This window comes from Schistocerca serialis, chromosome 1 (genome assembly GCF_023864345.2).
Source record: "Schistocerca serialis cubense isolate TAMUIC-IGC-003099 chromosome 1, iqSchSeri2.2, whole genome shotgun sequence".
NCBI lineage: Eukaryota > Metazoa > Arthropoda > Insecta > Orthoptera > Acrididae > Schistocerca > Schistocerca serialis.
The window spans coordinates 919,720,698-919,746,220 of NC_064638.1; the positions used below are offsets into that span (position 1 = coordinate 919,720,698).

General features: G+C 41.3%; 1 protein-coding gene across 1 annotated transcript in view; it reads right to left on the reverse strand.

Moving 5' to 3' along the window:
- Window positions 1-25,523, reverse strand: part of LOC126448207 (cilia- and flagella-associated protein 65) — a 170,905-nt gene that overhangs the window by 15,412 nt on the left and 129,970 nt on the right. Inside the window, exon 11 of the mRNA XM_050090995.1 lies at window positions 9,306-9,494. Coding sequence (XP_049946952.1) covers window positions 9,306-9,494 — 189 coding nt within the window. The remainder of the gene's footprint in view (window positions 1-9,305; window positions 9,495-25,523) is intronic.

The following is a 25,523-nucleotide window of genomic DNA, read 5'->3' on the forward strand; positions in this document are numbered from 1 at the left end:
TCTCGTTTTAAATTGTATCGAGCGGATGGGCGCGTGCGGGTCAGCGGGGGACTCTTCAAGCTGGTGGAGGTTCTGTAATGGTGTGATGCATGTGCATTTGGAGTGATATAGGACCTCTGATACATCTAGGTAAGACTCTGACAGGTGATACGTGCGTAAGCATCCTGTGTGTTCACCTGCATCCATTCGTGTTCATTGTGTATTCCGACGGACAGGGGAAATTCCAGCAGGACAATGCGACACCCCATACGTCCAGAATTGCTACAGAGTGGCTCCAGGAACACTCTTTTGAGCTTAAACACTTGCGTTGGCCACCAAACTACCCAGACATGAACATTATTGACCATATCTGGGCTGCCTTGCAATATGCTGTTCAGAAGAGATCTCCACCCCTCGTTCTCGTACGGATTTATGGACAGCCCTGCAGGATACATACTGTCAGTTCCCTCCAGTACTAACTTCAGACATTAGTCGATTCCATGACATGTCGTGTTGCAGCACTTCTGCGTACTCGCGGGGGCCCTACACGATAATAGACAGTTGTACCAGTTTCTCTGGCTCTTCGGTAGAGTTATTACTACTGTACAGTAACGCAGTATGAAAAAAGACTTCAAGCACATTAGCAGGCAGAAACATCTCTGGGGAGACCAGAATCCTACCTGAAAGGAATCTAAACAAAAATCTAGTGTGCTCGGGACATCAGGTGATCGACGAATGACTTACGTAATACCTTAGTCAATGGCGCCGAAAATGTGGGAGATTCGAACGTACGATGATGTGGGAAACATTGAGCAGAAGAAGAGACATTTGTTAAGAAAAGAGGGAATTGGGCCCATGGTACTAATTGATATTGTGTAGGGTAAAAACTGTAAGAGAAAACGGAGCTCGGAATGTATCCCACAAATTACTGAGGGGCTGGGTGTAAGTGGAACTCTGAGATGGAAGAGTTTGTTGCAGGTGTGGAGATGGTATCGAGCCGTATCCGACCATACCGGTGATGGAGGTCCGAAATAAAATCTGATTTTAAGTCCCTAGTTTGAACAGACAAATCAGCTACCGAGTCTATTAGCATTTCAGTCGGAGAATCTTCTCCATTTTGCTCCCTTGATTTCGGGCTGCCCCACCCATCTGATCTACGCAATTAGGTATCTCGTTAATACTCTCCACGAGTGGTTCTGATGACCGTATGACACTCATATCTTTTCTTTTGAGTTCTCATCCTGTATGACGATGAGCTAACAGATGTGATAATTAACTAAATCACAAAAGTTTGCTACTGTCATTGTAATGTCGGGACACAAAGATTTACAATTACGCCTGTTTTTATCAGTAGGCCCTTGTAATCTACACATTAATGTTCACAGGATATACCCCAAAAATAATAGCCCATAGCTTGTAAGCGCAGACGGGACAAAATGAATAGCAAGAGTGAATAACGTAGTATATTCATTAATTAGACATTTTAAGACTATGGTAGCCAAATAAATGTCGTAATTACACCCAGTTGCAAGTCCTCAAGTACTAGTTCGTTCAGATTATATCAAGTTCCGATTACACAAAATGATTTTAAAATACTTGGGGAGAATTGTTTTCCTAAGACTGTATAAAGTTTCTGATGTAGTGACGAACTGGCACTTGACATACAGGGTGGTCAGAAACAGCCAGAAAAGCTTGAAAGGGTGTTCAAGGGTACGTTGTGCTGTGAAATATTATTAAGAGACACATTCGGTATGTTGCGCCGTTTCCGATTTAATTAGCATTGAAGTTAGCCAATCAGACTGTTGCGCACGCAAATTCAAGTAGTCCCCAGAAACAGTTAGTTGTGCTCATAGTGTAGATATACCGAACAAGACCGCTCAACCGTTGGCGCCGGTTGGATCCATGCTACCGTCTCATGTCCAGTTTTTTTATCGCTCTCTTGTGCGACTTAGGAAACGAAATGAAAAACACATTTGACGACACCGTCACTGCCGGGCCACGCAACTGCCTGATTGGCTAACTTCGATGCTAATTAACTCGGAAACGGTGCAGCGTATCGAATTTTTTTCTTAACAGTTATTTCTTAGCTCAGCCTACCCTGCAATCAGTTCTTCAGAAAGAACTTCCTACACAACATTAAAGTCTGTTACCTTCATGAAGTCAAATTCTCTCGAAAATGTAGCAATTACCTGCGATACTCTAAGTAGAACAAACTTCTGAGTTCACATTCAGTGAGATCTGCCAAAAGCAGAGCTCTACTGCCTGTTTCACGTTGAAAATTTACCAAGTCCCGAGACCGAACATCTGCTGCCAGCGACACAGTGAGTGCTGCTCCAAACGCAAAACATTCAGCCCACGATGTGCGAGATGCGGCACATTAAACATGCTCGCTTTCTCCCCTCTACTAAATTGCATTGACTTGATTAGTCGAATAGTCTAAAATTTAGAAAAGTCCATTTGTTCAAATTTAGACAATAATTACATTCAGACTGCTGGAAACTATTTTTCGTCTTTTCGCGCTAGTCATTTTGAGTGCTTACAGTCAGTCTGATATGTGTTGATTCTCTTTCAATAATAGGAATGATAAATTGGTCAATCTATGAAAATTACAGTCATATAAAGAAAACATACAGTGATAACTCAAACATTATGACCATTGCCACCGTGAGATTGGATGCCACCTGATGGCACGTGGCAAGAATCGAGAAGAGGTAGCTATTGTCCAGTAACTCCACAACCATGTATCAGCAGGTGGCAATGTCTGCCCCATGCGTTGAGGAATGCGCATCCTTCTGCAAAGAGCTTCCAATGCCGCTACTTCTGTGGTCTGCACATTAGTCTAACATGCATCCTGTCCAGCATGTTTAAGATACGGTTGCCCAGCAATTCTCTGATGCGACAACCAGCAATGATCGTTGTTCCTCTGTGGCCTCATACAGTATATGTGTACGTAGGGCCGGCCGGTGTGGCCGTGCGGTTCTAAGCGCGTCAGTCTGGAACCGCGCAACTGCTACGGTCGCAGGTTCGAATCCTGCCTCGGGCATGGATGTGTGTGATGTCCTTAGGTTAGTTAGGTTTAAGTAGTTCTAAGTTCTAGAGGACTGATGACCTCAGTAGTTAAGTCCCATAGTGCTCAGAGCCATTTGAACCATTTTTTGTGTATGTAGTAAACAGTGGTAAAAATAGAACTTACGAAGAAACTGCGTATCGAACACCAACATTAACACTAAGCAACGGCTGTTGAACGTGTTGACGGGTGTTTTCTGAAGTACAATGGTGGGTTTCCTACGAGTTCAGATACCAGGCTTAGGCTAACTTGAGCATTACATACCTTACGTCGGCTATGACCCGTGACGTAGTACTGTTGTGGTCAGCTACGTCATTCATCAGTCAGAGACTAAACATTGTCTTTGGTTGTCCTAGTAACGATAAAAAACAGTGATTACGATTTACATCAACTTGGAATTATTTATGAATACATTTTCCTACCAGGTATAAAATTCTTACCTGGCGTGCTATTGCTTGGACAGATCTAGGTTCATTTTTTGCGTCATAGTGATGTTAACCTATCATTAACAGTTCGTTTTATTTCGATACTGCATTTTGCTGATCGCCACTGCTTTTCGCTTTGTGTACTGGTATCGATTATTGTACTGCTATTGAATATTGGCCTTTGTTATTGCTACTGGCGTTTTAAGTTGATATAGGTAAAGTAATGTTCTCGATACCAAGTATCATTAGTTCTCGCGGGTTGTGGCCGTTTGTGTTGGTATCGCCTTTTGGCTTTATATGTTGCTGTCGGTTTTTGGCTCTTTCTACTGGTATCGGTGTTTTAATTTGACGTTGGTCAAGTGATGTTTTCAACACAGTGTTTGATTGGTTCTCACGATCTTTGGCTTTTTTTTAGTGGTATCGCGTTTAGGATTTTTGTATTTCTACTTTCTTTAGCTTTTTGTATTGTTATTGGCGTTTTAATTTGAGCTGTGTAGATATAGTGACGTTTTTGACACCTGTTTAGAAGTTGCTTCGCGGCAAATTTGTGTTTTTCGCGCCTCTGAAACAAGTCGTTGTAGCGTCTTTCCCTGGTTGTTTCGATAAGTGTATTTTGCTATTAGGCCAATTTTGCCGTTGAAACCTTAGTCCGTCCCCGCCCAAAACCAGCAGTTTCCCGCGACTGTCACCTTAGCTTCAATATGTATTGTTAAAAATTTGTACGATTCTGTGTTTGACGTTTATATTCAGGCTCAATGGGAATGACATGGGTCGCCATTTTGAAATCATGTTTTTCTTGCATTTTGGGGCTTGTTAAGACGTCATTGGTCAAAGTCAACGGATAGTATCGAATGCTTTGGTTTGTCCATTATGCCTCAAATGAAGAAATGAAAAACTGAAGACCCATGTGTTTCAAGACCAATCATTCAACAACCATCACCAAAACAGGAGGTTGGTCGGGAAGCAATAGGAAATTTTCATGGATAAAGATGCAGGTCCATATTGATAATGTACCTCTATACTTCACAACCACTGTGAAGTGCTTTATTTTGAAGAAGCTGGGAACGATGGCTACTTGAATGCCTGTGGGCGAGCTGTTGCGAGGTTTATCTGTGAGATATCTACTTTGGAGGCTGAAGAACATTCGTAGCTTTTGCTCTGAAAAATGGTTCCAGAAAGTTCTCAAAGCACACTCTCACGAAATTTAGCGCTCTAATCTTCGAGTGCCTGCCAGTTTAGATTTTTCATCATTTCGGTTACACTCTGTCGCCAGTTATACAAGCCCGTTGTGTACGCTTGGCGTCCCATACTAGTTCGACATGATGTGGGTCTCATATATATGTGAAAGTATTAATTTATGTGTTGTACCAGTGTATTGTTGCAATCTCTTTTCTAGACTAACTGCATTTTACCAGTATCATAATCATAGCCATCCATTTGGTTTGCCTACTACCAGAGCCGATTCGACAAAATTTTTCCACGCAAGTGACTTATCATGTGGCGCCCTCCCTCCCCTCCTGCCCTTCTCTCGTACATTTTCACTCGTGTCCGTTTACACTACTAACTGTGGTATGCACTGTATACAAATCCTGCACTTGGTCGCTCATGGCGTTCCTCTCAGCTTAGAGCGCCAAGTGGCTGCTACCACTTTAAACCGGCCCTCTCTATGATTGAGTAATTATGACCATTTCAGTGCTTACCACTACATATTATTACCCTAAAATATTTTTATGACGTAACAGACCAGTTGTGACTCATCAATCCTACAACCAAAGAGTACCACGCATTTACGTATCGTGAAATGCAGAATTTTGTATTACTCTAAAAGTAAGTTACCAAGACTTTTTATAGAAATTTATTTTTTATAGAGATTTGTAAGAGATCTAACTAGATATTGCAGCGATTTTTAAAACAATTAATATTCTGAAATCATGATCGATTAATTCGCATTTAGTACCAGCTAACCAGCGTCGCGATTTTGTTGTTCTTTCCTGCGGATTATTTTCACTTGAATAATTCTTTGTGGTACTTTGCCTCATTTCGTGTAGTTTTATAATTCTGCTACCTTTACAAGTACATACAGATTCCACAAGACACTGGACTGTGCGTCGAGGAAGGCACTTCGGGCCGACTTTAAAGAATCTGTCTTACTAAATTCGCATTTCGAGTGAGGGAAAATTAATATCTGTGTGTCTCGCCACGTCATCCAGTCGCATTTATCTTATTCTTATGGCCCTTAAGAGTGATATACAACGAAGGCAAGAGAACTGGAACATAATTTGATGAAGACGTCATCGCGTTTCCTCCTCAGATCCCATTTAAGTTCCCCAAATATCTCAGTTATTCATCTGTGTGATTCTACTAACCTATTGCTATCCTCGGATGCCATATCTGAATTTAGTCAGTATCTGCTGTCATGCTTACAAAAGAAAGACTCTGAACGCTGGAGCATTAAACTAGTATTTCAGAGTTCTGTTGACCCTGTCTGACAAATCGGTAACATATGTAGATATTGTCAGCGGTTCTACAACACGTTCTCGAGGCACGCTCAATACATGTTTCTTTTCTGATGAACATTCGCCGTCCAGTATAACGTATGGCGTTCTATTAATTGCACATTTTTGAGACAGTAACATGCGACGTCGTATGGTTCATACCTTTGGCTTTTCCTGAATTCATTCCGAGTCTTTGGGAACATCATCATCTCATTTTGGACCGTTGCAATTTTCAAGTCTAAAATGTGTTGTTGGGATGGCGTCAGACGAATAGGATGTGGGTGTGTAGCTCTGTACATCCACCCTTTGTCCTTTTTTAATACACCGTGCTTTTTTCTAGTTATGCGGTAGCATTCACTGAGCGAAAGATAATTGAAATAAGTTCTTACGGGCCTCTAGCAGAGCTTCAGAATAGCTGTGGATTTTGTGATACCCAGAACGCTGCACGAGTCTCTGCAAGTCGACTGCAGAAATAACTTCATGTGTAATATCTGGAATGCGACAGTTGTTAGTATTATTATTGATTTCCAAGGCCACGTGATCATTCCAAACGACCATGTCTTCATCATCTGCATAAGATCTCACTGGACTGAAATACTTTAGACCCCTGTGTTTAATATACTACTCACTCCGCTCTTGACGGCGCATTTCAAAGCCGGAACCGCTGATTTGCCTTCAACTTTCTTCTAAGTTATCCTGACGAAGATAACATAGGTTCTTGACAGTACTTAGAATGGAGTATGATATCTCCTTGTGGAACACTCAATAACGGAGGAAGAACTGCAGTACCGACTACATCGATAACAATGCGCTCTCCGACTTCCGTTCAGTTCCGGCTTAAATTGGAATGATCACATGGACAAAGCTGCAGGGAGGGCAGAGCAGAAACTGAGGAACAGTCTCAGGATGCAGCGAGACTGTCTGAAAAACCACGCTGGAGTTTTGCTGTATGGGAGTCTTATCCTTAGCAGATAGGTTCGAAAAAGGTGACTCATTTCGAGGTATGAGAATGGTACGAATATGAATCACCAGTGGTTGTAATCATTAAAAGACGTCTTCATAGGGTCCAATGCTAGTACGTGGTTGAATGGAAAGAACTGATTCCAAATTGCAGACAGCATATCTACCAAAAAGCATAACATTTCAGCGATTCTTGTGCGTTTCTGTAGAACCAAGACCGCTTTTTATGCGTAGTGACAGTAACATAGTCGTGATCGTGTTTTTAATAGCGCTGTCTTTACGTGAAATGTATGTTGCGAGCATCAGAATCCTCCTGCGGCCAGCTTCAAATGTCGGATCTCAGTAGTGTTCCTCGAAAAGAAAATCGTCTTCCCTCCAGGGATTCCTATTTGAGCTACCTGGTGAGTGTAATCCGAGTGCTGAAAAAAATTACTCGCCTCGCAAAGTGACTCTCATGATCAGTTGAATTAATTAGGCTATCAATTTGATATCAGTTGCGTGCCACCTGATGGGTGGAAGCTGTGGCCAGGATACCACGGATATGATTCTTGAGTTGGAGCAGTGATCAGGCGTTTTTTAGTTACAGCGGTATCTTTTAACGAAATTTCAGTCTGTATTACCGAATTTATGAAGCGATACGTAGTACAAAACTGATTTTTATAACTTCTCTATGCTATTACCTTAAGAGACATCATATGTGACGAGGCATTTGGTTACTTTAAGTAGTTCGAAAGTGAGGAGGCATCCTGTGACAGAGGTAGATCTCAGTTCTCTGTCATGAACCAGAAATGAGTTTAATATTCTACTCCTGTGATGCATGACGTAACAGATATTAAGCTGATTAGAACAGATTTTTTTTCTACCTGATCAGAAAATATTTAGAGAAAATGTAGCCTATGCTATACTGTTACAGGATTTTTTCAGCAAGTAACGATACTTTAGGGATTTGGAAACGCGTATACACCGGATTTCTTCTGTCTTCGAAAATAACTCGTATAAAAGAGAGAAATCTACATTTCACGTGAGAAATTCGAGGTGTAAGGTCAACAACATCACTGTCTCGGATTGGGTAAAGTGGATTTTTTAAACAGTGGGGTCTATGTCGGGGTGGAATTGGTTAGAACTACTGTATATATCCAAGCTGCAACTTATAAAATAAATAAAATAAATAAATAAAAATATATATTGTTATTTAGATATTGATTATTCTATCTGTATGATGGTGATTGTGATTGCAATTGTGTTCGCTTATCTGGAACGTGGACGTTTGATTATTCGTTATCAGACGCTTGACAATGGCTTTTTCGTAAAGGCAATGTTACTCGTAGTTGACCGTGAAATAAAATTTGAATAATCGGACTTCGTAATTAAATCGTTTCCAAAGACTGCTGCGGTAGGTGCGGACTCATAATCTAAATCTCAATATTACAATAATTTGCCAGCCATGCCAATATGTCGTACAGAGGTGATTGTCTACTAAACATAAAAAAGTTACACAGTTAGTTAAATCAGATATATTCAATGAATAAGCCTACAGTTCATAATCCTACTTACTTTTATAAATATAAATTCTTTACAGAATCGAGTGCCTAGTGTGGTTGCAACTCGCAGTATTCTTCTATAACATGAAATATGGCGGTGTGCCAGACAATAAAATAAAATACGTGCTTCTCGCACCACTTCAACCAGAGCTCTCTCTTTCTTAATCAAACATAAGAGTAACGTAATTGTGCTTTTGTTTTATCAGCAACACAGCGCTGCAGTTGTGTGCCATAGGCTTTATTTATTTGTCACTGATTATTTATTTAATTAATATTTCGCGTTTCCGAGGAAACTCACGCTCGGCATGCAAATGTGCCTTTATAAACTGTTTGTTACACAGTGCACTTCGGCTGGTGGCAGGGGTGGACACGAGGAGTCACCAGTTCCAGGGTTCATATGTACGAGTATATGAGGCAAAATGCCTATGGTAGGTAGTACAACTTCATTATTAACTGATCAACTCTTATACTCTATCGCAAACTTCGTCAACATCTCTATCACAATGAGTAGTAATTTAATGTCATTCAACATGTATTTTAAAGTTCACTGACCAATTCATACAGTACAACATGTGTTTACATGGGTGTTAAAACTATTAAAATATAAAAATGAATGAAAAGTCGAATAGTGCCCTGTAGTTGTACTTCTGAAAGTCGATTAGAGACTCACACAACCGGTTTCGCAATTTTTAAGTTGCATCTTTCAGTGTATATAAATGCTACATCTTATGGTATAGGAAGTAGTTACAGAATGCCGCAGGGTGAGAGTTTCTATCACAATTACCCCCCACTTAGTAATTAGCAGAGATGGACATAGTTACAGACCGAGACGACTTACACTGTAGTAGCGTAGCTGAGTGGGCGCGAGGCGGAAGAGCAGCGGCCAAGGAGTGAAGGGAGGCAGCAGCCCTCTGGGGTTGAGGCAGGATAGCAGTTGGCAGCCCTGCTGCTGGCCCAGCGTCTCCAGCGGCTCCACGTCCACATTGTACTCCGCCTTCATGCTTGTCGCGTTGTATAGCCACACCACCTGCCGTCAGAGGACTCCCTTACTGAAATGCTTCCACATCACTGGACAATTATCTCCAAGACTCTATTTCCACATGACACAAATATCTGTAAGCCAATGGGCTTCCTGGTTTTATTACAGCAAAGATTTTTTTTTAGTTTCTGCACAGTAAGCTATTTAGATACCCATACTGTAGTCAAAGCGCTTTCATTTCAATCCGCAGTTCCAGGGAAAATATAAAACACAGCTAAAAGCTATATTCGTGGGTTTAGAATACATACCACATTGGCTTAATTGCAAGCTTCTGTTGTGAATCAATGATTACTGGAAGAATAACCTTTATGTGTTGGAGTATCGGAAAGCGTCACATCCTTAACAAACAGTTCTGAACTCCATGAAGAAATATCACAATTATTTCACTGAAGTCTAATAATGACAATATTACTAAGGCTCTTGTGGCCACTTGTTGAAGTCAGAAACATTAAACCAAAGTCGCAGTCTGCCATAAGCAACTGGTGGGCGGGGGTGAGTTTTCGATAGTGACAACTACTCGTGCTGGCGAAAATTCACAAAAATCATTAAACAAACGTCGGCCGGAGATCCCAAGACAAAATGTAACAGGCAATACGTCTTCTTATAACACACTAATTCTCCTAAAAATTATCACAAGCAGAAAGAATTTCTCAAATCAACTCAAACATGAAGGACGTGTACAAGTAGCACTACGCTCAGTCGCTGAAGAACAGTCAAACGATGTGAAACAGGGAGACCTGCCCCGCAGTAATTACCACATAGATAGTGTGAGCACTTCCCACCACGGAACTTCGTGCCCCTGGTAGCGTTTTGGGAGCGTGAGTGGTAACGAAAGTATATAGCGGAGCAGGGACGAATGTGTAATGATTCTAACATGATACGGCCGGCACATGGGGAAACTTTCTGACAAAAACGACTTCAATAAAGGGAATAATCTCGATCATGTTGAGCACCACAGCTGACAACGTAAATGATAATAAAAACGATCTCAGATATATTATTACAGATTTACTGTGCAACGACCGGTTTCGTTCGTTGAAAATCAGGTTAAAACAGGAAGTCGGGCAAAAGCTACAGCAATTTAACGAATAAAATAGACAGCTCACTTAAATTAAAATGTCCCCTATACCTTGTGACGAACTTACGTCCCGTCTGCTGACGTAGCAGGATTCCAATCACTGCATTTTAGTTTGTATACGTCAGGTAGCGGTTGGCTCATAAAGGGCGAATTTGAGTAAGCTTTGGCATTTCTCTTTTATTGTACAGATACGTACAAAATCCAGTCTACTCGCTTTTAGTTTGTTTAATTGTTGTAATTGATTTTATCCTGACGATTCGTGGCTCTGTTACATTGTATATAATTATTCTATAATCGTTTGTAGAAAAAGCCGCGAGGCTCGATCAATTTAGCGAAAATACAGGTATGTCCAAACACTAAAATAAGTGTAGCTAGTTTAACGAAGCCCACTTGTATTAACAGTAGGCAAGAGGATAACCAACAGCTAGTTTAACGAAGCTTACTTGTAATTGTATTAACAGTCGGCTGCAAGATAACCACCAGGTTGGTTTCTTTAGCTCTTCTGCATTTTTAATGACAATGCGTCGTCTATATCTACGTTATTCATCACTTCTAATCGTTCAGTGAGATCTTAATTATTGTACGTCTAACCATTGCAAATAAGTGTAGCTAGTTTAACGAAGCTCACTTGTAATTATATTAACAGTCGGCTGCAAGATAACCACCAGGTTGGTGTCTTTAGCTCTTCTGCATTTTTAAAGACAAAGCGTCGTCTATATCTACGTTATTAATCACTTTTAATCGTTCACTGAGATCTTAATTATCGATGCTGATTATTTTACATAGTTACTTTGTAACTGTTTCTACAGGGTGGTCTATTGATCGTGACCGGGCCAAATATCTCACGAAATAAGCGCCAAAAGAAAAAATTAAAAAGATCGAAACTTGTCTAGCTTGAAGGGGGAAACCAGATGGCGCTATAGTTGGCCCGCTAGATGGCGCTGCCATAGGTCAAGCGGATATCAAATGTGTTTCTTTAAATAGTGGTGGTGGTTAGTGTTTAACGTCCCGTCGACAGCGAGGTCATTAGAGACGGAGCGCAAGCTCGGGTTAGGGAAGGATGGGGAAGGAAATCGGCCGCGCCCTTTCAAAGGAACCATCCCGGCATTTGCCTGAAACGATTTAGGGAAATCACGGAAAACCTAAATCAGGATGGCTGGAGACGGGATTGAACCGTCGTCCTCCCGAATGCGAGTCTAGTGTGCTAACCACTGCGCCACCTCGCTCGGTGTTTCTTTAAATAGGAACCCCCATTCTTTATTACATATTCGTGTAGTACGTAAAGAAATATGAATGTTTTAGTTGGACCACTTTTTTCGCTTTGTGATAGAAGGCGTTGTAATAGTCACAAACATATGGCTCACAATTTTAGACGAACAGTTGGTAACAGGTAGGTTTTTTTAAATTAAAATACAGAACGTAGGTACAGTACGTTTGAACGTTTTATTTCGGTTGTTCCAATGTGATACATATACCTTTGTGAACTTATTTCTGAGATAGCATGCTGTTACAGCGTGATTATCTGTAAATACCACATTAATGCAATAAATGCTCAAAATGATGTCCGTCAACCTCAATGCATTTGGCAATACGTGCAATGACATTCCACTCAACAGCGTGTAGTTCGCCTTCTGTAATGTTCGCACATGCATTGACAATGTGCTGACGCATGTTGTCAGGCGTTATCGGTGGATCACGATAGTAAATATCCTTTAACTTTCCCCACAGAAAGAAATCCGGGGACGTCAGATCCGGTGAACGTGCGGGCCATGGTATGGTGCTTCGACGACCAATCCACCTGTCATGAAATATGCTATTCAATACCGCTTCAATCGCACGCGAGCTATGTGCCGGACATCCATCATGTTGGAAGTACATCGTCATTCTGTCATCCAGTGAAAAATCTTGTAGTAACATCGGTAGAAGATTACGTAAGAAATCAGCATACATTGCATCATTTAGACTGCCATCGATAAAATTGGGGCCAATTATCCTTCCTCCCATAATTCCGCGCCATACATTAACCCGCCAAGGTCGCTGATGTTCCCCTTGTCACAGCCATCGTGGATTTTCCGTTGCCCAGTAATGCATGTTATGCCGGTTTACGTTACCGCTGTTGGTGAATGACGTTTCGTCGCTACTGATGTGCGGATTAGCCGCTACAGCAGCTAAAACACCTACTTGGGCATCATCATTTGTTGCAGGTCGTGGTTGACGTTTCACATGTGGCTGAACACTTCCTGTTTCCTTAAATAATGTAACTATCCGGCGAACGGTCCGGACATTTGGATGATGTCGTCCAGGATATCGAGCAGCATACATAGCACACGCCCGTTGGGCATTTTGATCACAACAGCCATACATCAACACGATATCGACTTATTCCGCAATTGGTAAACGGTCCATTTTAATACGGGTAAAGCATCACGATGCAAATACCGTCCGCACTGGCGGAATGTTACGTGATACCACGTACTTATTCGTTTGTGACTATTACAGCGCCATCTATCACAAAGCGAAAAAAGTGGTCCAATAAAATATTCATATTTCTTTACGTACTACACGTATATGTAATAAAAAATGGGGGTCCATATTTAAATAACCGCAGTTGATATCCGTTTGACCTATGGCAGCGCCATCTAGCAGGCCATCTATAGCGCCATCTAGTTTCCCCCTTAAAGCTAGACGAGTTTCGAGTTTGTAGTTTTTTCGTTTGATGCTTATCTCGTGAGATATTTGGCCCGGTCACTATCAATGGACCACCCTGTATAGTTATATACTTACTGTCATACGTGTCAAATAATGACGCAGTTTGGTGTAAGCACCATCACCTGCTCCATTGTTATTGTACATAGCTGTATTGTAAACATTTGCTAATATCGGTTTCTCAGTTGTTAGGATTAATTGTGTAGTGGCTTTTACTCTTTATCGATTCTGCACTTGTATGCAACAGTAGCAGGTTTAACACAGCTAGATTTTAACTGCCAATACAAAACTGAAGCTATGTACTTTCATTATTTTAGCATTCCACATGTTCAACGACAACAAGGTTATTTGCAATCATGTTTATTCATTACTAACGGTCACTTTGTGTGAGCAACTCTACAGTTTTTTTCCATGTTGTGTGCTGCTACTTCATGATTCGTGTCTCTAACCACCGTCTTATCCGTCTAGGACAGTAAAGTGCTCGCCTCCCATGCGAGCGGGCCCGAGTTCGATTCCCGGCTTTGGGGGAGATTTTCTCCGCTCGGGGACTGGGTGTTGTGTTGTCCTCATCATCATTTCATCTTCATCACCGGCGCGCAAGTCGCCCAATGTGGCGTCGAATGAGATAAGACTTGCACCTGGCGGCTGAAACTCCCCGAATAGGGGCTTCCCGGCTGACGATGCAATACGCTTTTTTTCCAGTAAAACTTTGTGTAAGCTTTGGCATATGTTTCTTTATTGTGCAGACCCGTAGCAAATTATGCATAGCTCGCTTTTAGTTTGTTATCAACGCAAAAGAACTAGCCAGTTGAGTTATTTTCAATTCTATTAGATGTTCGATGAGAAGACGTTGTTTGTTGTAACTGCGTTTATTGCATAGGCGTGATCACATAAAATGATGGACCCGCGAGACCGCTACGGTCACAGGTTCGAATCCTGCCTCGGGCATGGATGTGTGTGATGTCCTTAGGTTAGTTAGGTTTAAGTAGTTCTAAGTTCTAGGGGACTGATGACCTCAGATGTTAAGTCCCATAGTGCTCAGAGCCATTTGAACAAATTGGGCCCATGGTTTTGTGGGGTCTGTGCCACACTCGAACCCTATTATCAGCTCTCACCAACTGAAATCGGGACTCGCCTGACCAGGCCACGGTTTTTCAGCCGACTATGATCCAATCGATATGGACACGGGCCCAGGAGAAGCGCTGCAGGCGATGTTATGCTGTTACCGAAGGCACTCGCTTCGGTCGCCTGCTGCCATAGCCCATCAACGCCCTTGTCTTAGTATGAAGTGAGAAAATAAACACGAAAAACTAAAGTTCCTGAGAAGCATATAAGTCATTTCTTCTTCTCATATCATAGCTTTTGTTTTAGTATGAAGTAAAAAAAAAAAAATTAACAGTTAGGGCTCTGAAGCATAATATGACACCAGATTCTTATCGTAGGCGCTATCGGAAAAGCAAAAAGCGGGGAGCTGTCCATTCTTTTGTTCAACAGTCTGTTTCCTTTCATGCATTACTACCGCTCGGAGATTCGTATTTAAGGACTTGTGGGCATCAAGTTCTTCAACAGAATAAGCCTTATATTATTGTGCTAATTACGGTATGGGAAAATGCAACAAAGACGAGTTCCCCTGGAGCAGTGAGGATATTTGCACATGTCTGTATTCAGCAATGACTGCCAGCTGCCACAACACTTCACAGAATCCATGCGGCAGGCAACACAACTGTGCACTTCAGACTTCATTCAGTAAGACGTCAGGAAATGAACGGAAACGTCAAATTAACGTCACTTTCCGAGTCGTATTCAATCCAGAATGAGGTGTTATTTAGGTAGTTGAGCGTTCTAGCAATTACACTTTGATAATTCCCATATGAGTATTCCGAAGAACCCGTTAGTGTGAAACCACCAGGGACTGCATTAATATCAAACTGTAAGAACTTGAGGTAATACGTGGACTCTTCTCTTCGTTGGGTGACCTATTGCTATTATTTTGGATTCTCTCCGTCCTAGGCGTAATGCAAATGGAATTTTACATTCATGAGGCGCTTTTCGTTACTCTTGACAAACATCATCAACTTGTAATCACTGCGAGTTACAACTGTGTGATGATAATGGTACAGGTTGTCAGTAGTAGTCATGGTGTTGTTGTCAAACTGCTTGCAGTAGCGTTAATGGTGGCGCACATAATTTAGCGCTGAATACATACTTAAGTAAAGATAGTGTGGTGGTGTCGTCGCTTCTCTTTATTTGGCATCAGCTTGAGTAATCCGATTTAACGAACATAGTACTCACATTAACAGAATCTTCCGTCGGTTCTTGGTAGAACAACATTATAATAATAAATGAAAAACACCAGTTTGCTTTTGTTCTACAATATTACTTTTATTGCTAACCGGTTTTCGGCTTACAAGACATAAGTGTCTGAAGATGGCCTTGTAAGCCGAAAACCGGTTAGCAATAAAAGTCATATTGTAGAACAAAAGCAAACTGGTGTTTTCATTTATTATTGAACATAGTACTCCGTTCGCGATCTGCTATTGATACAGTATGACTAAAGAGATCATCGTGCGGGTATTACATTAATTCTTCAGTGAATTGCTAAACAAATATTATCCTCAGCTATGCAGCTGGAATGACTCATTACACAGGTACTCTACGTTGCACTTGGTTAAGTGATCATTTCGCTGCAATCCTGCTTAATGGCAAAAATGTGTATAACAACAACAACAATAATAATAATCAATCGGGCCAAAATGTTTCGAGACTCGACTAATAAGAGGCACTTCACGTGAAGTATTAAAGTCTCCCCTCAGTTGAGTACAGCGCAGAGATTGTTGATACAATAATGTGACACTGGCAGAAAAGTCTCTCTTTGGGATGTTCTTCAACTTTCGAGATATATTGGTTTGAATGTCGGTTATATTGTAATAATGCTCACAATTCATGTGCATTTCTGCGTTCTGTTGTTTTCTGATAGGTTCGTATCGATAGCATCAAGTCTTGTCACCCGTAAGGAATTTTTCTAGAAAAAAATTATCCACGTTATGGATTTCAATGAATTCAAGGAAAACATCCACGTGATCTTGTTTTCGTTCAGGAGTCAAGATATGGGGGAAAATTTTGTAAACACTTTTCTCTTCTTCAAAACTTACTGGTCGAAACTGCATCTGTTGCTTACATTTGTTAGTTCAAGTTGCCATCATAGTTACTGTGCTAACATCGCTTGCACAGCGAACAGTGGCTGGAAACTTCTGCCAACCACGCTACAGAACGTCGAAGTTATAGGTATAGGTACAAGAGCCTACTGCTAGGCCGCCCTTCGGCAACAAATTTGACTTCGGACGCTGACGGACTGTAGCCGGAACGTCTCGCAATGTTGTTTGCTATTCGGTGATCGCTTCTGAATACCAGTGCCAGAGGAGAAGGTGGAGCTACACTGTGCGACACACTTAAAGAATTGCTTGTTCAAAACCTTGTAACTGTAACGTATAAGAGTGAAATTTGGCTAAAAGATGCCTACAACCTTTCTCTGTAATGATGCAAAAGCGTGGCGCCCTGAGACTTCACTGTCGGTCTCGGCGGCGCTTCAGACAGCAAGGTTGTCGACACATGTGTAAAAAAGGCCAGAGCTCAGACATTCAAGCAGGGTGTAAGGTCGGTTAATAATGTCACATTGGCACCAAATTTCACCGCAATTCTTCTCAATGCAAACCTGGACGTGTCACTTAATGGGAAGGTCGTAACGCACCCTCTTATCAACGTTTCACCCCTTTTTCGGATGCCTCTGCGATGGAGGTCGGAAGCGTTATGCCCAGTGTTAAAATCGAATCACACAATTTTCTTATGGGTGGCGAGGAAAATATTTGAGACGCCATGCCCCTTAGAATCGACACGAGAAGGCTTCTTGCAATGGCATAAAGGGCGCCAAGAAACAGCTTTTTTCCTTGGGGTGTTGATCCCCAGGCATTTTGCAGTCGAAAACGACAATACACAGCATGACATTCTTGACAACCTTTGACACTGATGAAACAAACTAGACGCTTCGAGCTTTCTCTAAGGACATCATGGACCAACAATCACTTGAATGTGATTGCAGCCATTTTGAGTTTTTGTGTAACCGCAATTTTTGCTCTGATGTACATTTTAATGTGATCTGAAGCAGCAAGGGCTACCTATGCTTATTCAGCCATCTTGTTTCGTGCCCTCCTGCAGTGTGATAACAGAGTGGTGCGACATTGACACATGTGTGATTGAAATGGTAAAGAGTTCCTCTAAGACCCTCCCCCCCCCCCCCCCCCCCATTTCGCCAACGCTCTCAGTGCCACCCACCTGCTTCTGTTGAGCACTTTAAAAATGTACCTGAACAGAGATAGCTCGTTATGAAGTCCTAAAGCCTTGGAGACAGGCAACCCCTTTGACTCCCCTCCCATTCTGGATGGCCTAGTAGCCGGCACAAAAGCAGCTTCATAGCCTGCCTGCAGGCGCCTAGGACTCTCAAAACAGTTTCGGTCTGTACAGGTAGATTTTGAAGGTGCCCAACAATAGTCGGCAGGTAGAACCAATTACATTGCCAGGCTTGGTGGTCTTAGAATTACCCTATGCAGTTTTCTTCGCTCATGTGTCAATGTCGCACCACTCTGTGATCATGCCATAGGAGGGCGCGAAACAGGAAGGCCGAAAAAGCACAAACACACTTTGCAGCTTCAGATCACATTAAAATTTCGTCGAATGGTTCTGAACGGTAACTGGTAGTTACACCCTACACACCATAGCAAAAATTTGGGACGCACTGCACTCCAAAGAGGTGTGACCACGGTCTTTGGTGTTGCTGGCCCAAGATGTACTTAGAGCAGGGTCGAAGCGTCTGGGAGGTGTTAGCAGTATCAAAGATTGTCAGGAACGGCATCCTGTTGCTCGTTGCAATGCGAACTGTTGTTTTCGACAGCGAAATGTGTGGAAATCAACTCCCCAAGGGGATGGGTGGTTTCACTGACGCCCTTTATGCCGCCGCTAAGGCGTTTCGTATCAACCCTGAGCAGTGGTGTGTCTGACATGTTTTCCTCAGTCACACACAACTGAAACCGCGTGTTTTCAGTGCTGGACGTCGCGGTTCTAAACTACATTGAAGAGGTTTCAAAAGAAGGGGTGAAATGTGGGTAAGAGAAGGTGGGAGGACCTTTGCGTTGTGTGATCCATCCACTGTGGCATTGGGCAGAAATGTGGTGAAATTTGGTGCCAATGTGTCGTTGGACAAGGTTTCTGGGCACAGGTTCCTATCCTCAATTTGTTCCTCAAGACATCCAATAGAACGCCTAGAAGTTTGTCAGTATCGTTTTTTAACAGCTTGTATATACAGGCTGATTCTTGTCAATGTTTAAAAACTGCCGAAGAAGACGCTGAGATGAGTAATTTAATAAACACACATGGAGCCGCAAATGTCTGGAAATACCCCAGACGTAGATGACAAATACTGAACATGTGACGTTGAGGCGGAACAAGAGCTGTGTCATTGCAAAAGTTAGAGAGGCGAGAGTGTGGGCCGGAGCATACCCCAGTTTACTTACTACCAGCGCCACGTCATCATCATGTGCCTGTGCTTAACATACAAAGGATTGCACCATCATAGACTGAAATTAAAAATTAAAGTAACTTTTCCAAATTTCGTCAGTGTATGCTTAGGTATATTAATATTAACAGTGATATAGTCTCAGAATGATCAAATGAATATGTTAGGCAAAATATAAGATCTCAAGAAAAAAATATGTGGCACAAAATAATGAAACTAGAAAGCTAAAAATTTGTCAGAATATGTAAGTGTATGCCATAATTAAAAGTTTCCAGTCTCAACTTGATCAGAGCAATAGTTTGGTTAAAATCATGTTTTTACGAAAAACTGAGGCCGCTAAATATTAGACTCAGAAAGATGAAAATTCGTATTTACTCTCAGTTACATGAAAAAACATTAAGTATGTGACGCCAGTAAGCTACCTCTGTTTTCAAGTTATTTACTAAATCCAAATTTGGAACGAAAATGTCCTTATACATGGTACATTAAGTATCATTTGTATTTGTAAAAGAAATTTCTAATTACAGCACTCGACTACATTCATGCGATAATTCAGATGTACCAAGTTTCAAGACTTTATTGTAAATAGCAATGATTACAGATAATTTGAAAGAGGCAGTACAGAGGTCGTGTTCTACTGTAGATTTCGTTCCAGAAATTCTAGCCTACAGAGTTTAAATGCAGTCGAGCTAAAAGTTTTCCAATAACTAAAGCAAACTTAATCCTATTTACGTAAAAATTAAGAAGACTGTAAATTGTTAAACGACAGAGCTATTTCTTAATACGTGTCTGAGAAAGGGGCCGTTTAGGTCCTTCTATCCGTGCCAAGGGCGGTAAATAGGGGATGTTCCGTTTGACGATCCGCTGCGCCCGTATACAGGGTGTTACAAAAAGGTACGGCCAAACTTTCAGGAAACATTCCTCACACACAAAGAAAGAAAATATGTTATGTGGACATGTGTCCGGAAACGCTTACTTTCCATGTTAGAGCTCATTTTATTACTTCTCTTCAAATCACATTAATCATGGAATGGAAACACACAGCAACAGAACGTAGCAGCGTGACTTCAAACACTTTGTTACAGGAAATGTTCAAAATGTCCTTCGTTAGCGAGGATACATGCATCCACCCTCCGTCGCACGGAATCCCTGATGGCTGATGCAGCCCTGGAGAATGGCGTATTGTATCACAGCCGTCCACAATACGAGCACGAAGAGCCTCTACATTTGGTACCGGAGTTGCGTAGACAAGAGCTTTCAAATGCCCCCATAAATGAAAGTCAAGAGGGTTGAGGTCGGGAGAGCGTGGAGGTCATGGAATTGGTGCGCCTCTACCAATCCATCGGTCACCGAATATGTTGTTGAGAAGCGTACCACCACTTCGACTGAAATGTGCAAGAGCTCCATCGTGCCTGAACCACATGTTGTGTCGTACTTGTAAAGGCACATGTTCTAGCAGCACAGGTAGAGTATCCCATATGAAATCATGGCGGTGAATCGAGGAAGTACAGTACATACTGACGAAACTAAAATGAGCTGTAACATGGAAATTAAGCGTTTCCGGACACATATCCACATAAAATCTTTTCTTTATTTGTGTGTGAGGAATGTTTCCTGAAAGTTTGACCGTACCTTTTTGTAACATCCTGTATAAATACGGCCAGAAAGGCAATGGAAGGGACACTTCACCCCGAGATATCAAACTGTTCACCTCAGTCAAACATCTGTGTGCATTGTACCTCGTAACAGGTCAGAGCCGGGCAAACTTGAATGTGTTTCCGATAAAAGTGGGAACTGAACTCGCGAGGACTGTACATCGTCCTGGATCGCTTAGGTTTCACGGAAGTAACCGTCTATGTGCCGCCCGTAACTTTCACAAAACCGCGTGACTAATGGCGAGATTATTATCCACTTTTAAGGCGATCGATTAACCTTTGGTGATTAGAAGTCAGGGTGATTGAGCATTTTACTTGGGACTTCCCGTAGAGGTCGCCTCTGAAGGAGAGACAGTGGTGTTTCCGATACGGGTGTTATTATTATTACTATTATTATTAGGAAAATTATGATATTTTGAATGAGGAAGTATTGAATAGGATTGGGGAGAAGAGAAGTTTGTGGCACAACTTGACCAGAAGAAGGGATCGGTTGGTAGGACATGTTCTGAGGCATCAAGGGATCACCAATTTAGTATTGGAGGGCAGCGTGGAGGGTAAAAATCGTAGAGGGAGACCAAGAGATGAATACACTAAGCAGATTCAGAAGGATGTAGGTTGCAGTAGGTACTGGGAGATGAAAAAGCTTGCACAGGATAGAGTAGCATGGAGAGCTGCATCAAACCAGTCTCAGGACTGAAGACCACAACAACAACAACAACATGATATTTTTGTGTGTGAACTTTTTTTACAGAACATATCAGTGAGTTAAAACTCTTACCTTTTATTTGTAGTCGTAGTTCCTGATATCTCAGCGTAAACAGCAAGTAGGGACATTTTCTTTCAGTGAGCACAAACAGTAATGTGGGCTTGCAAACTGGAAATTATGTTCTCCAGCGCTTTCTGGCTAACCGCAAAAATAGTTTGACGCTCTTGTAAACGGCGAAGGTAGGTGTGAAACACGCACAGACAATTTAAAAGTATTTTCATAGCGAAGCATCGCCCATGTCAACTATTACCGCCGCCCCACTTCGTCATCGAGGCCCACGAGAAAGACAGGCCGCAGCCTGTACGTCACGAAGGTAGGCCAGAGTTCGCTCGCACGCTTAACTCAACAGACAAAATGCGTTTCTAAACCTGCTAATTCGCAACTGGATGTGTACGTGCTATGGAGAATTGCATCTTCTACTGGAATCTGGTATTATGAAGTTTTACTGATTACTACTCGTACAACGAGATTTAAAATCAATTTTCGACATAAATGATACAACGGATTTTTTTGTAGCATTTAGTCTCTTCTGCGTAACTGTCCTCATTTAATACAAGATGTGATGCCTCATGTAACTGATAATCATTTTGACTTGATTTTAATTTTATTGTAGCCCAGTACAGCTGTAACAAATTATTAGCAGGCCCATGCACTTTCTATCATTGTAGCACTAATAACAGTAAGAGTCTGTAATAGTGGAGTCCAGTAGAAGGTGCAATTCTCGTTTCTACAGATACAACCAGGTGTAGAAACGCAGTTTTTCTTCTGGGTAGAGCGAGCGAGTGAACTCGGTCTACCTTCGTGACGTCGCGCCTCGGCCTGTCTTTCTTGTAGGCCTCGTTCGTCACCATATCACGTACTTCGCCGCGCGTGCAGCAGTCAGGCTTGTCGATGCTACTATCGCCGGCACAGGGCAGTGCTACGCAGCGCTCCGCTTGGGTATACTGTTTTCTTTCTTGCCTTAGCCAATGTGACACGGCAGTACTCGCGGTAGTGGTGATACAAGACTATGAAGAATCGGTTTTCATTTACGAAAGCAGAATAGCATAGCGGAGCGATGTGTAGCACTGCCCCCACCCAGTGAGAGTAAGACTAACGAGCTCAACCGTTGTACGTACGGCGAGGTACGTCATCTGGTGACGTCACATGTTTAACATTTGTCATAATCTTTGGGGTATTTCACGACATTTGCGGCTCCATGTGTCTTATGTTAAATTACTTGTCTCAGCATCACCCACGTCACTTAGGTTTTTTTTTTAAATTAACAAGAATCACCCTGTATTTAAAGTGAACCAGAACTTCTCCGACAAACGTTCAGAGATATTGGTATGGAACAGAACAGGGAAAAATCTCTCCTAAACGTGTGTTTTAGAATGCACGTGTTCATATTCGCTAATGTGAAACAAATCTCCTCTATTGAATAAATATCCATAGGCTTTAAAGTATGCATTTTAGAACATATATATATATATATATATATATATATATATATATATATATATATAAACAAAGATGATGTGACTTACCAAACGAAAGCACTGGCACGTTGTTAGACACACAAACAAACACAAACATACACACAAAATTCAAGCTTTCGCAACCAACGGTTGCTTCATCAGGAAAGAGGGAAAGAGAGGGAAAGACGAAAGGATGTGGGTTTTAAGGGAGAGGGTAAGGAGTCATTCCAATCCCAGGAGCGGAAAGACTTACCTTAGGGGGAAAAAACGACAGGTATACACTCGCACACACACACATATCCATCTGCACATACACAGACACAAGCAGACATTTGTCTGCCTTGCCTTTACAAATGTCTACTTGTGTCTGTGTATGTGCGGATGGATATGTGTGTGTATGCCAGTGTATACCTGTCCCTTAAAACCCACATCCTTTCGTCTTTCCCACTCCTTCCCTCTTTCCTGATGAAGCAACCGTTGGTTGCAAAAGCTTGAATTTTGTGTGTATGTTTGTGTGTCTATCAACCTGCCAGCGCTTTCGTTTGGTAAGTCACATCATCTTTGTCTTTAGATATATTTTTCCCACGTGGAATGTTTCCCCCTATTATACATATATATATATATATATATATATATATATATATATATATATATTAGTTTTCTTGGTGTATAATATCTTTGATTCACAGTTAGACTCAGTCAACTCATATAAATATCTTGTTGTAACAATTTGTGACATATATAAAAAGTAAGGTATGTTGCAGACTTACCATCATTAGCAGGATACTGGGAAAATACAGTCACTGTGCAGAGTAGACTGCTTACAAATCACCTCTGCGTCCCATCTCAGAATACTGATCATACTTATCGAACTCATATCATACAGGACTTACAGAGGGTACTGAACGTGTACAAATGGTTACAATTTGTTTCTTGGGAGAGCATCATGAGAACACTGAAAATTCTGAGATAACTCTTGAAATCAGACAAAATTATCTCACGTAGCCCATCTTATAAAATTTCAAGAATCAGTGTTAAGTGAAGAATACAGAGATATTCCCCAACTCCTTACATATAACTCTCACAGGGAGCACGACCACAAAATTATGCTAATTACAGCACGTAAAGAAGCATTTAAGCAGTAAGTCTTCCTGGACGGCTGGAATGAGAAGAACTCCTAACGTAAGGTACCACTCTAAGTACGCTCTGAAAAGCACCTCACAATGTTTTTCAGTGTATGTGGTACAGAAAATTGCCGTTATATGGGTTCACATCCAGCAACAAAGAGACAACTGAAGAGAATCAAATGAGAATAATAAAAGTGAGTGAAGAAGAAGTGAACAGATTCACTGGCACGAAAGAGTAGGAATTACAAAGCCTACTGAAGAACACTCAAGAACCAGTTTTGAACAAACCAGAGCCCATAAATAACAGAAAGTGCATCTTTGTAGTAGAACCTCACAAACTATATTTATAATCAGCCTGTTGAGAAAGAGTTTAAATGCATGTTGGAACGCAACACCTTTAAATGATTCCAGAGTACGAGTATATGTAACAAGCATATTTCGATAATGATGAAGAAACCTAGTTAAATCGACGAATTTTGCATGGGAGAAGGAATAAAATAATTGAACAACCGTGTGACGCCTTAGACACATTTTTGTTAAGTTTGATGGAGCGATAGCAACGTTTAGTCATTACTGGCAAATAAATATAAACATACACAGTCTTTAAATACAGTAGATATAGTTAGTAGTATCATATTTTGAAATTTCATAAATACTACAACAGTCTCCGTTCGAAAATATTTCCCTATTTAATTACTACTTTCAGTGATGATCATCTTCAAAATACTTGTCTTCAAGAAGTTAACAGGGTAAGCAAAACATATAGCGGCAAATGACATCGCCGTATAGAGCAAAATCATGATAACATGATAAACACTAATGACCCGTATTGTCGGTTCGTCGGTGGGTACTGTGCTTACAGCTGTGGTGTAAACAGATGAATGGGCTGGCCGATGAATATTGCTGTCCGAAGGCAGTTTGCAACGGCGTGGTACGAAGTGAAAAATATGATCTCAGAGATTCTGCATAAAACTAAATAGGATACATTAAAATGCACCTCATGGAGGAGCGAGAGTTTGAACTTCGGCCCAAGGAGAAATATTAGTTTCAATTACGAAAGGTAGCTGCAAATAAGTTGAAGTGAAATGTATAGTACAATTAAGTTAAATGACACCAGAATATTAAACGACAAAAACATCGCAGGCACAGCGGCCGTATCAAGAACAAATCTAAAAAGCCGCGGCCGAACAGGGCCAAGAAATAATGGAAATGGACAGAATCAGAAAGAGGTATCATAACGAAAGGGCATTTAAAATCGTAAAAGCTAGTTCCTAGTGGTTGTCTGTGATTTTTACTGTGCACAATTAAGCGAATTGAAAGCAGTATATCAAAACACTATAAAAAAATGTGGGCACAGCATGCTCGCTGAATCCAAGACAATGAAACGTTGGCAGCATAGGGCCGAGGGAGAAACAGACCTACAACAGCCTGTGATACAATGAAAAATAGGCGCTGCGTGCAGTTTCATCCCGTTAGTTTTGCTACTGAAATTGAATGTATCAGAATTTTCTTTTATGAGTATATTGGATAACCTATAAAGAAATAAATTGCAGTGAAAAGTGACTGTGTACATTGATGACATGTCATTAGCAGATAAATTCTATGAAAAGTATAATAAAATAGTGAAGAAACTACCCAGGGCATCAAGAAATAATTAAAGCA